Genomic DNA, 13,593 nt, shown 5'->3' on the forward strand with positions numbered 1-13,593 from the left:
TTCTGCAACGACGTGATACTTTGCCGGCCGGCTGCATCTGGACCTGTTTGGAAGAATTCAACACGTGCGGACAATGTGTTGACGATTCGCATAAACAAGCGCTTTGACATGCGAAAACGGCGCCTGAAGTAATCTGCCGGAAACCGCGACTGGTCGGCAAAGTAGTCGGCAACAAGCCTTTCGTGGGCTCCCTCCCGGTCCCGATGGATGTAGAGGCGAGTTGATCTAGTTCGTTGAGGAGGAGGAGCGGGGGTATTCGCCGCGACATATGCTTCGTAAGCGGTACGATGTTGTTCGTAGTATTCTTGTTCTTTGCGCTCCGCTTGCGCCATGAGATGGGTGAAATCCATTTGAGGTTTTGAGTGAGGGATGAATGTGTTGATAGTTTGTATAAGAATTATGAACAAGAGATGATTTGATGTGATAAATGGATGATGAATGTGTGTATTTATAGATGATTTTGGGGGAAAAAAAATAAAAAAAATTCCGAAAAATTCAGAAAAACGGGCAAAAAAACGGCAATATTTTTGGGATTTGGAAAATAATTTTTTTTTTATCATTATTTATAATTAAATAACGAATTTTAAATTAAAAAAAATATTCAAAGGCAACGACTATGCCGTTGCCCAATCGCGTGCCGCCACGTCACCTGCTCGATGGCACGGCGCGAGCACAGCGGCGGTGAGACACGTCCGTGCCAGCGGTGCGGACGGACGCGGGTTACGGCGCCACGTTGCAAATGCTATCATAGGCGAAAAAAATAGTGCTAGGTTGTCTACAGTCTAAAAGCAAGTGCGAAAAAATCCCTAATTCACATTTCTGACTAAATTTGGCCATGGAACTCCAGTTTGCGGCTGATTCTCCGCCGCTCCATGCGATCGTCGCTGCCAAAATTGCCGCCATTTCTGTCAACGTTAAACTAACTCTCCCCTCTGGCTCGCCGCCAACTCTTTTACTAGAGACTCGGTATTTATCTCGATTTCCTCTCACAACGCAGCTGCTACTTAACTTTCTTGGTTATCCACTTATCATTTTATGCCTTTTTAATCTAGTTTTGGAATTTGAGGACAACGAACAACTATCTATCCTATATCAATGCGCTCTACAGCAATCTGGTTTTTGAGCTTTTACTAAGTATGTCGAGGATCTGGAAAATTGAACCACACTGGCGTTAATTGAAGAGAAATTCAGGGTTTTTAATTAGGGTTGGACTTAGAATCGTCCTGTTATAGCATTAGATAAAATGACGATATTATAAATTTATAATTGATGCTTTCTATTTGGATTGTGGATACTGTGAAAGATAGATGAATCTCTTGTTTGCTCTCTCCCTTTTAGCACTGACTTTTCTTTTCTTAATTTTCAGGAAGAGACTGTATGGAGCTAATGTGATTCTTAGGTATATTGGTAGGATATCAAGCTTACCTGATTTCTATGGAAGAGACGAGCCAGGTGCGTTTTTCTGCAATCTAAACATGACGAATAGCTTTCTTTTTCTAATTTATAGTACTTATGAATTATGATGATATTACTTGTTTCAATTATCTTGGCTGCTGTTGAATTTATTTATTCATGAAACTTTTTTATTGTATATTTCGGTCTTGTAGATCGATGAATGGATTGATTACGCCCCCACCTTTTCATCTGGATCCGAATTCGAGGGAGCATGCAGCTTTGTGGATGAGTATCTACTGCTGAATACGTTTCTCGCTGGTTTTAGCTTGTCAGTTGCAGATATTGCAGTCTGGACTGCTCTTGCTGGTAAAATTTAGGCATTTTCGTTATTCAGTTTCTGTTTACAAATGATCCTTGTTTTTGCTCTGTTTGCTCTCTGAAAATTTATTTTTACAAACTTTTCCTGAAATGGATTACAAATGTTTTCAGTGTACTATAGAGTATAGAATGCCTCTGTTTGCTATGGTTTTTTTTTTCTTCTGTATATTTGCTTCATGGTACGCAAGTGCTCTACTTTTTTAAAAATTGAAGTTCATGTACGTTCATTACAGGAGCTGGTTTGAGATGGGAAAGTTTAAGGAAATCTAAGAAGTACCAAAGTTTGGTACTGTGGTTCAACTCAATATCTTCTGAATATGATGCACAGCTGAGTGAATTTTCCTCAACGTATCTTGGGAAAAGAGGTTCTGCAAATGTAGCAGTTTCCAAGTCAAAGGAACCTCAAACCTCTAATTCTCGGTCGAATGCAGTGGAGAATGGTGTCCATGCCACTGAAACTGCTGGCACACGGGCCTTTGAGGTTGATCTTCCAGATGCTGAGGTAGGAAAGGTGAAATTGCGGTTTGCACAGTGGTTATCTCCATATAGGTCATTCGAAAGCTGCATTGTTAAACCAGTATTTTGCTGATCGATACAAAGGACAGGTTATTATACGTTTTGATGACACAAATCGAGACAAAGAAAGTAGTGAGTTTGTCGATAATCTACTCAAAGATATTGAGACTCTTGGGATCAAGTACAGTGATATAACATACACGTCAACTACTTTCCCCAGATCATGGAAATGGCTGAAAAATTGATTCGGGAAGGTAAGGCCTATGTTGATGATACTCCACGTGAGAAAATGCAGCAGGAAAGGATGGATGGCATAGAGTCGGGGTGCAGGAACAACAGTGTGGAGTAGGGGTGTGCATTCGGGTTTCGGTTCGGTTTTTCGCCCTAACCCAACTGAACCCGAAAAACCGACTAAAACCGAACCGAAACCGAAAACCGAAAAACCGAAAACCGAACTTAAAAATCCGAACTAAACCGAAAAATCGAAATTATATAAAAAATTGAAAAATTGAAAAACCTTAAACCGAAAACCTAATTAAAAAACCGAACTTGAAGTTGTGGAAGGAAATGATTAATGGTACAGAGAGGGGTTTGATGGTTTGTCTCCGTGGGAAATTGGAAATGCAGGACCCGAACAAATCACTTAGGGATCCTGTGTATTACCGCTGCAGTTTGACCCCTCACCATAAGATTGGAGCTAAATATAAGGTATATCCAACATATGATTTCTGCTGTCCCTTTGTTGATGCTGTGGAAGGTATCACACATGCTCTTAGATCAAGCGAGTACCGTACCGAAATGATCAGTATTACAGAATTCAGACGGATATGGGATTCAGAAAGGTCCATATCTATGAATTTAGTCGACTGAATATGGTTTATAAACTTCTTAGCAAGCGCAAGCTTCTTTGGTTTGTCCAAAAGGAAAAGGTTGAAAGTTGGGATGATCCTCGCTTTCCTACTGTTCAAGGAATAGTGAGAAGAGGTCTGAAAATTGAAGCACTAATACAGTTTATTCTGGAACAAGTAAGTTGCAATTTTTATACTATGTACGTGATAGCACACTTTTGTGAATAAAGAATAGCTTACTCTTTCCTCATTACTCTATATTTTGATTTCTTTCTTCTTTCCTTTTTTCTCTGTGCTATGATGAATGAACCTAATTATTTGATTTGCTTAACTGTATAGGGTGCATCGAAGAATCTGAATCTTATGGAGTGGGACAAACTCTGGACGATAAATAAAAAGATAATTGATCCTGTGTGCCCTAGGCATACTGCTGTTATTGAGGAACGTCGTGTATTACTGATCCTAACTGATGGCCCCAAAGATCCTTTTGTACGCATTTTACCAAAACATAAAAAGTACGAAGGTGCTGGAGAGAAAGCTGTGACTTATTCAAATAGGTTATGGATAGATTATGCGGATGCAGAAGCAATCTCTATGAATGAGGAAGTAACTCTAAAGGATTGGGGCAATGCAATTGTGAAGGAAATCAAGAAAGATGAAAATGGGATTGTGACTCAGCTGGTTGGAGTGTTGCATCTTGAAGGTAGTGTCAAGAAGACAAAGTTGAAGCTCACCTGGCTATCAGATGGCAATGAACTAGTTAGACTCACTTTGGTTGACTTTGATCATCTTATTGCAAAGAAAAAGGTAATTCTCAATTTTTAGTACTCCATTTGTTAAGCTATTGGTTTTAATCTTATGTAAAATGTTTGATAACTAAAGCTTGAGGAAGATGAAGATTTCACGGATGTGGTCAATCCCTGTACGAGAACAGAGACATCAGCTCTTGGGGAGTCTGATATGCGGAACTTGAAGCGTGGCGATGTTATACAACTGGAGAGGAAAGGGTATTACAGATGTGATGTTCTCTTCGCCGTTCCAGCAGACTGTAGCGAAGTAAAGGATAATCCCGGAATATCTCTAGGCACAAAGAGAATCTGTTCATTACATGTCAAACACACTCAACTATCTTTTGGTTATGTCTGTTGAATGTTTTCCTCTATATCTGAACCGATGGGTGCTTGTAGTTTGGCTGTGATGCCCTCATCTTTTTCAGCAATTCACACTACCGATGCCACTCATCGTTCGGAGGATTTGTTTTACCAATTAAGTTGCATTTCGTATGTTATCCTCGTTTGAGTGCACTAATTCAAATGAAAACATAATTCTGATCTTTTAAATGAGACGATTTTCGTGAAAGGATAAATTTTATTAGTAGAAGTTATTACTATTTGGTTACAACATAAAAAAAGGATGCAAGAAGGTTGGAAATAAAGAAATTAGTTGATCAGGTTTTAGGAGCAAATCTGGATTTGATCTTATGCACTTCCTTGGTTCCAACCATGAAGGCCTTGGTCAGGACATTGTCAGGCACCGGCGGCGTTGCGGCAAAGAGCGTGGCAGCGATCGACTGAGTGCCGGGAAGCTGGCTGTTGAAGGCGGAGAGGACGGCGGCGGGGATCTTCCCATTGTTCTTCTGGAAGTGGACGAGTCCCTTGTTGCATGCATGAGTATAAACCGTAATTAGCTTACATGCATGCAACATTAGCGAACATGCATGCGATATATAAGGAGAGCGCGGTGACGTGGCATTAGTTAAGAGGTCTCAACCAATAAGAAGAGGGCAGTGACGTGTTGCTAGCCAATGAGAAGGAAGTGAGCTAAGATACAGAGAGTATAAATAGCAGTAGTTGTTCTTTCTTTTGAGTTGTCGTGAATATTGTGAGTTGTATGTTTGTTAAGCTCCGATCGTGGATCGCGAGCTCCTCTTTGCTTCTTATTCGATTGTAGAACATTATCATTGTTAATGCAATCCATTCTATTGATCATTCAAGTGTTGAGATCTGCGTTTTATCGCTGAGTTCGGCAACGCCGAACTAAGAGAGGAAGATCGAGAAGAGGTCACTGAGATCGGCAGTGACGAGCGCCGAACTAAGAAAGGAAGACCGAGAAGAGGTCACTGAGCTCGGCAGTGACGAGCTAAGATAGGCCGACCGCGAAGAAGTCATTGAGTTCGGCAGTGACGAGCCAAGATAGGCCGACCGCGGCGTAAGATCGTAACAATTGGTATCAGAGCAATCGATCTCCGGACGTCGGAACGGTTACTCGAGGTGCGGAAATGGAGAAGAAAATGTTGGAGGCGATGGAGCAGAAATTGCAAGAGATGCGAGAAGAGCATAAGGCCGAGATGATGGAGATGTCGCAAACAATTGCTGCGCTTAATTTGCAGAATCAGAAAAATAATGAAATGGAGACTGGTTGGAATCGGTATGAAAATGGAGGAAGATCGACGCGATATGAATTTCCTAAATTCGATGGAGACGGTTTTGAAGGGTGGATGATGAGAGCTGAGTACTTTTTCCAAGTGGCTAAGGTACCTGAAGAGGATAAGGTTAGAGTGGCTGCAATTCATCTAGAAGGGAAGGCTTTGCTGTGGCATCGAGGTTTTGAAAGCTTACATGGAGATATGGCGTACGCGGATTGGTCGAGCTATAGTTCATCCTTGGCCGCTCGCTTTGGTGCTCACGCATATGAGGATCCATTAGCTGACCTCAGGAACCTCAAACAAACAGGTACGCTACAAAATTACATGGATACCTTTGATGAATTATATCCTAGAGCTGGAATTAGAGAGGATCAAGCTTTGAGCTTCTTCTTATCTGGATTAATTGATGAACTACAAATGCCTGTGCGTATGTTTAGACCTAAGGCATTATCTGAGGCTTACTCTTTAGCTAAACTACAAGAGTTGACTGTGAGAGCTCTAGGTGTTAAAACAAAGGTTAGTCAGAGCCATGTTCAAGCGAGCAGTAGCTACTATTCTAATAGCAAACCTTTGGCTGTGACTGCTACTAATAAGGTTGGAGTCTTGAATAACTGGAATGGAAGTAACAAGGAGGTTGGTAGACCGAATGGTGTTAGAGCTAGTACCAATTTGACTCCAAAAGAAATGGATGAAAAGAGGGCAAGAAAAGAGTGTTTCTGGTGCACGGAGAAATTCACTCCAAACCACCAGTGTAGTAAGAGAAGATCATATGTTGTGCAGCTACTTGAGGTAGGAGAAGTGGGAAGTAATGAGGTGCAGGAAGTGAGTGAGGATGAAGAAGAAGATGAGAAATCTGATCTGCAGCTCTCCTTACATGCTGTGTGGGGAAAGGATGGACCTCAAGTAATGAGGATTAGAGGGAAATGTCAGGGTAAGATCTTGAGAATATTGATAGATACTGGTAGCACTCACAATTTTTTAAGCTCGAAAGTGGCTAGAAAAATCAATTGTGAACTACTTCCTGTTAATTCAAAAGCTGTGGAAGTAGCTAATGGGCAGATTCTGCAATGTACCCAAAAATGCAATAGGTTGGAATGGGAGATGCAAGGATCCAGATTTCAGAGTGAAGTCTATCTTATTACTCTGGAGACTTATGATCTGATATTGGGTGGAGAATGGTTATCCACTTTGGGCGAGATTAAGTGGAATTTTAACAATCTCAGTATGGTCTTCAAGTTGAATGGAGAGGAAGTGAAACTACAAGGTGAGAGATGGTCACCTAAGGTTGAGCAATTGAATTTTCTACACATAATGAATCCAGATGAAGCTGATGTTAATGAGAGAAAGCTCAGTCAGTGGATACCTGCTGTTGAGTTGGAGGCAGATTTATGTTATGAGCTTAGTGTTGAGGAAATTTGGCCAAAGCTTAATATGATTCTTAAAGAGTTTGCTGAAATATTTGAGGAGCCGAAAACACTACCTCCACAGAGAGAACTGGATCACAAAATTATTTTAAAAGAGGGAGCAGATGCCATCAACATGAGACCTTATAAATATGCTGCACATCAGAAAAATGTTATTGAAGCTATGATTGAAGATATGCTTAAGGCTGGAGTTATTCGACATAGTGAGAGCCCTTTTGCAAGTTCCATTGTGTTGGTTAAAAAGAAGGACTCTACTTGGAGAATGTGTGTGGATTATAGAGCATTGAATGCTATCACTGTCAAAGACAAGTACCCTATACCTGTTATTGAGGAGTTGCTAGATGAATTGGGTAAGGCTGCTTGGTTCTCAAAGATTGATTTAAGGTCAGGTTACTGGCAAGTAAGGATGAGACCGGAGGATGTCCATAAGACTGCTTTTAAAACTCACTCCGGGCACTATGAGTTTTTAGTCATGCCATTTGGTTTGACAAATGCTCCAGCAACATTTCAGAATCTAATGAACACAATTTTCAGAAGTTATTTGAGGAAATTTATACTGGTATTCTTTGATGATATTCTAGTCTACAGCAGCAACCAAGAGGCCCATGAGCAACACTTGAGAGTGGTTCTGGAATTGATGAAAGAACATAGCTTATTAGCTAAAAGGAGCAAGTGTACTTTTGGGTGTAAGAAAGTGGAGTATCTCGGTCATGTTATATCTCATGAAGGGGTCTCAACTGATGAAGGAAAAATAGAAGCAGTGAAACATTGGCCTCAGCCTAAGACTGTCAAACAAGTGAGAAGCTTCCTTGGCTTAACTGGCTATTACAGGAGATTTGTGCATCATTATGGAGTGATAGCTAGACCACTGATAGAGGTGATTAAGGGCAATACATTCAAGTGGACAAATGAAGCACAAGAAGCTTTTGAAAAGCTGAAAATGGCTATGATAACAGCTCCTGTGTTGGCCTTGCCAGATTTTTCTAAAGAGTTCGTTATAGAGACTGATGCTTCGGGATTTGGAATTGGAGCTGTGCTAATGCAAGATAAGCACCCCATAGCCTTCATTAGTAAGTCTCTATCTCCTAAATATCAGACTTTATCAGTATATGAGAAGGAATTGTTGGCTATTTTAATGGCTGTGAAGAAGTGGTATCATTATTTGCAAGGCAAGAAGTTCATCATTCTGACTGATCATCAGAGTTTGAAATATTTGATGGATCAGAAGCTGACTACACCTACTCAACAAGCTTGGATGACCAAGCTAATGCAATTTGATTATGAAATTAGATACAAGAAAGGCATTGAGAATTCAGTGGCTGATGCTTTGTCTAGAGTTCCAGAAGTGATGACTTATGCTCTAACTTCCTTTGTGATTCCTCTTGAGTTAATTGCAAAAGTTAAGGAATCATGGAAAAAAGACACTCTGATCCAGAAAATTTTGGAAGAAAAAAAGCAGAATACAGAGTCTCATCCAAAATTTAGTTGGGAGAGGGAAGAACTGAGAAGAAAAGGCAAGCTGGTGGTGGGAAATGATGTGTTACTTAAGGCTCAGATCTTATCTACTTTCCATGGATCTGCCTTGGCTGGTCATTCAGGAGTATTGGGAACTTACAAGAGGATAGCTGCCCTGTTATATTGGCCGAAACTGAGAAAAGATGTCAGAGAGTTTGTGCGACTATGTGTTACTTGCCAAAAATACAAGCCTGGTAATACTTCTCCGTCTGGATTATTACAGCCTCTCCCAATACCTACTGCAATTTATACAGATATCTCAATGGATTTTGTTGAAGCCTTGCCGAGCTCTCAAGGTTATGACACTATATTTGTGGTGGTGGATAGACTAAGTAAATATGCACATTTTATGGCTCTTTCACACCCATTTACAGCAAAGAAAGTAGCTGAGGTGTTTATGGATTCTGTGTTTAAATTGCATGGAATGCCAGTTAAGATTGTGAGTGATAGAGGAGCTATCTTTGTGGGAAGTTTCTGGAAAGAATTCATGAGCTTGTTAGGGGTTGAGTTGTTGTATTCCACGGCTTATCACCCAGAAACGGATGGGCAAACTGAAATAGTCAACCGAAGTTTACAATGCTATTTACGTTGTGCTATGGGAGAGAAACCGCATACTTGGTTCCATTGGTTGAGTTTGGCTGAGTACTGGTACAATACTACCTATCACTCGAGTATTAGAATGACTCCTTTTGAAGCTCTATATGGCTTTGCACCTCCTTTACATGTTCCTTATTTACCGGGTGATTCCAATATTGAAGCAGTCGATCTTGCTCTCAGAGACAGAGAAGAGATGCTTGCTATACTTAAACGAAATGTCCAGAAAGCGGCTGACAGAATGAAGAAACAAGCGGACAAACACAGAAGTGATAAGGAGTTTGAGATAGGGGAGTGGGTTTGGTTGAAATTGAGAGAGTATAGGCAGAGATCCATCCGAGGAAAACACCACAAATTTGAGCCCAAATACTTTGGTCCATATCAGATATTGGATAGGATTGGTGCAGTAGCTTATAAACTCAATCTACCAGCCTCGGCTACAATTCATAATGTGTTTCATGTATCATTGTTGAAACCAGCTTCCCCTCCAACAGGCCCCGTAACTGATCTACCAGAGATATCTCACTTAAATGACGCTATTCCTCAGGCGATACTCGACAGAAAAATGGTTAAGAGACATAATCAAGCGGCTACTAAATGGCTCATCCATTGGGAGGGAAAATCGCCGGCAGATGCTTCATGGGAGTTTGCGGAGGTGATTAAAGCCAGATTTCCATGGTTCCTTGTGGAAAAGGAACCTTAAGAGGGGAGCATTGTTGCATGCATGAGTATAAACCGTAATTAGCTTACATGCATGCAACAATAGCGAACATGCATGCGATATATAAGGAGAGCGCGGTGACGTGGCATTAGTTAAGAGGTCTCAACCAATAAGAAGAGGGCAGTGACGTGTTGCTAGCCAATGAGAAGGAAGTGAGCTAAGATACAGAGAGTATAAATAGCAGTAGTTGTTCTTTCTTTTGAGTTGTCGTGAATATTGTGAGTTGTATGTTTGTTAAGCTCCGATCGTGGATCGCGAGCTCCTCTTTGCTTCTTATTCGATTGTAGAACATTATCATTGTTAATGCAATCCATTCTATTGATCATTCAAGTGTTGAGATCTGCGTTTTATCGCTGAGTTCGGCAACGCCGAACTAAGAGAGGAAGATCGAGAAGAGGTCACTGAGATCGGCAGTGACGAGCGCCGAACTAAGAAAGGAAGACCGAGAAGAGGTCACTGAGCTCGGCAGTGACGAGCTAAGATAGGCCGACCGCGAAGAAGTCATTGAGTTCGGCAGTGACGAGCCAAGATAGGCCGACCGCGGCGTAAGATCGTAACATCCCTTCGGAAAGGCGAACACATCGCCCTGTTTGATCGTCTTTGAGATGAGGACGTTTGCGGTGGTGATGAATCCAACGTCCAGCTCTCCCTCGAGCACGAACACCACTTCGGTGGCGCGTGGGTGCGTGTGCGGGGGATTCAGGCCCCCTGGCGCGTAGTCGATACGCGCCAGGGAGACTCCGAGGGTGTTGAGCCCCGGGATCTTCTGCACGTTGGCGCCGGTGACCACCGCCCCCATCGAGTTGTTGGTGGCGCCGGGCTTCCCTATTCCGGCGAAGAAGAAGTCCTCCGCCGTCACGTTTGACTTGCAAGGGTATCCGTTCACTTTCACGCCTGTTTTTTTATCAATAATATAAATCACACATTGTCGTCTAAATTCAATTCCAAAATCAATAGATTAATTACCAGATTTGAGATCAGCAACACAGAGATCTTGAAGCATATCTGGATCAGCAGAAACAGAGTTGGTGAGGAGGAATAGAGCCATGATTGGAAGCAGCCTGCAAACACCCATACCTCAGATTTCAAACCACAACACAGATCTATCTAATTCTAGTAATATATATATGGTTGAGTGTTTGCAGAAAAGTATGTAATAATGAGCAACAGTTGTGACAAAAGTTAAGAAGATGGGTTCAGTTTATATGCTGCAATTTCAATAATACTCTAATAAGTATTTTCTTGGAGGAGTTGAATAAGGGTTGGGGTGTCTGCAAAAGCACGAAACTAGACTTCGTAGATAGAAAGTGATGAGGTCGATGGAATATCACTTGCTTTTTTTTATTTTTTTATTTTAGGCTTATCTGACTATAAATACAAACTAACTTAAGTTGTATTTTGAATTTTTTTTTCTATAAATTATTTTAATTCAAATATACGAATTTGGTGTTATTTAATTTTTTATGACATATCTGATTCGGAAATTGATAGTGATGAGATACATCACAATATAAGTTTTGACCTTTACTTTGGGGTGTATTGAGTTTTGACCAAGAAATAGTGAGAGCTTCGTGCCTTGCACGTGATTCCTTGTCTTAAATTCTAATTATAGTATACTATACTCACATTTTTCACCAATAGATATACACGACTTTCCATGTTTAAAAATAATTCACAAATCATAGCACATGAAGGGCCTGATACTTGCCTTGCTTTCATAAACTTTACGAAATGAAAATGTCTTCCAATTAAGTTTTCAAAATTTATAATTGAATATGGTGTATGGATATTGCATAAAGATATCGTCATTTACAAGGTATACTCATAATGATATTAGTCTGTTTTGTGTCTTCTTATAAATAAATAAATATTCTTTGGAAAATATTTTATTAGTATTATACTCCCTCCATATCACAAGAATATACAGTATTTCATTTTTATTTGTTCCATAAGAATATCTAATTTCTAAATTTCAAAACTCTTTTATATATCTCTAATGAGATGATACTCATTTTTTAACAATAATACTTTAGTTACTTTTTCTTTTTACTTCTCTCTTACTTTACCAATTGTGTAATAAAACTTGTGTTAAATCAAAAGTGTATGTTCTTATGAGACGAAGGGAGCAAGATTAATTGAAATTTAGTGCAAAGTTGCAATTTCATGTTATTTTTGGACAAGACACCAAACTCGATACTTATTTTTGTATAATTTCTGTAACTGTAAGGCTACAAAGGGAGTAATAATTGTTGCATCAAAATGTGAGTCATGATCATCGAATCTTGATTAAAGGTTGTCTTTCATTTTTCGTAACTATTGTAGCAAAGTGGAATAAATGCGCTTACAATCTACTTGTCAACATACAAATTGTCATGATTGTGATGCATCAGCCTCCCTCTCAATTAGGACAATAATAAACATCTCATTTTTGAATGTAAGCGTCAATTCCAGCGATATTCTCCGCAATAAAATGCATGTCCTCCAATTTTTCCAACACCTATGTTAGCCATTAATAATGATTAGTTTGTCTTGGTTTAACGTTTAGATATACTTTAATGAAATTTAAAATATCTAAGGTCTTCAAAGAGAAAAGAATGTCATTAGATATTAATGATTCTCACCGAAGTAATAACAGTTATTATAGCATTCCTTTGTACATTAAAAAAGTATTAGTTGGATAATCTATCTCATCTATTGAAAAAGCAATGATTTTTATAAAGATTCTAATTCAGACAATCTTAGCTAAAAGATTCCATCAACCGGAGCATACCTTGTAATATAATGAAACAGATGCAAGAACAATCCTCACATCATCTTCTCTTTTCCTTCCTTTGCTTAGCTTAGCATAAGCTGCATATTGATTTTATATGCGGAATCAACAATTTAGCACCAAGAAACTGAGTATGTATTTCATAAAAATGTGTATCAACCAAATACCTTCGTTCCAACGTAAAATGAAACTAACAAACCACTGAGTGTGAGTAGACCTGAAATGAATAAATGTAACAATCTATGAACAATGTTAGTACTAAATTTACTGCAAAGTTACAAGAACAAAAAGAGGAATATCTTCTAACTTGAGGAGAAAATCATCAGCCATATCTACTTTAAGTGGAGAAACTGGCAACTTCCATGCAAAGAATATAGAAACAATATCGAAATACCAATAATCTAATTATTTGTCAGAGCTGTTATATATGACCAGAAAAGTTGTTTTCAATGAGTTAGCAGAAACAAACCATCAAGCAAGTAATTGTTACAACACTGAGTTCACATCCTCAACCTGGAATCAATACAATAGAGGATAAATAGAAAGGATTAGGAGGAAGCAGTACACATGTAACGTCCACGTGTTATCTTGGGTGTAAACAGATACTTTGTTTAATAAATCACATTTCCTTCTGAATGGGAAAGGAGTTCAGAAATTATACAGTCAGGGATTCAACAACTTGATGGTGGTAGTGATATCATTGTTTGATGATTAAATTAGTGGATAGCTATTTGAAGTTAATGGGGTGTTATTTAAAGTTAATGTTAATTGTATGTCTTGTAGTCGGATTTATTTCCTTAGAGCATTAGCAGCGGCGCGGAATTCCCGACGGATTTCCCACAATAAAAAAAAATTCACAAATTCACAAATTAAACAATTTCCGGAATTAAAATTTCGACGCGAATACGGAGAAAATGCAACAACTTTATTAAAAAAACATACTTCATTAAAAAAATACATAATTACTAAAAAAAGTACATTATTATTAAAATAAAAACCGGCTTCTC

At 39.3% G+C, this 13,593-nt stretch overlaps 1 protein-coding gene and 1 pseudogene across 1 annotated transcript; one reads left to right on the forward strand and one right to left on the reverse strand.

The window, feature by feature from the left end:
* The first annotated feature begins 788 nt into the window (after positions 1 to 788).
* Positions 789 to 4,403, forward strand: LOC121771505 (annotated as a pseudogene).
* A 181-nt stretch (positions 4,404 to 4,584) lies between these two features.
* On the reverse strand, positions 4,585 to 10,894 carry LOC121771506 (germin-like protein 5-1). Its single transcript, XM_042168299.1, has 3 exons — positions 10,783 to 10,894; positions 10,383 to 10,710; positions 4,585 to 4,795 (listed from the first exon to the last, which is right to left on the reverse strand). The coding sequence occupies exons 1-3, from the start codon at positions 10,889 to 10,891 to the stop codon at positions 4,585 to 4,587; spliced, it is 648 nt and encodes a 215-aa protein (XP_042024233.1). The 5' UTR covers positions 10,892 to 10,894.
* Positions 10,895 to 13,593: the final 2,699 nt, after the last annotated feature.

Source organism: Salvia splendens, chromosome 16, assembly GCF_004379255.2.
Source record: "Salvia splendens isolate huo1 chromosome 16, SspV2, whole genome shotgun sequence".
Lineage (NCBI taxonomy): Eukaryota > Viridiplantae > Streptophyta > Magnoliopsida > Lamiales > Lamiaceae > Salvia > Salvia splendens.

Excerpts from the sequence above, each read along its gene's own strand:
- LOC121771506 (XM_042168299.1), bottom strand. The coding sequence starts at position 10,891 with ATGGGTGTTTGCAGGCTGCTTCCAATCATGGCTCTATTCCTCCTCACC. Across the intron at positions 10,711-10,782 it reads TGTTGCTGATCTCAAATCTG|GCGTGAAAGTGAACGGATAC; the intron begins GTAATTAATCTA and ends ATAAAAAAACAG. Across the intron at positions 4,796-10,382 it reads GGCGATGTGTTCGCCTTTCC|CAAGGGACTCGTCCACTTCC; the intron begins GAAGGGATGTTA and ends TCATGCATGCAA.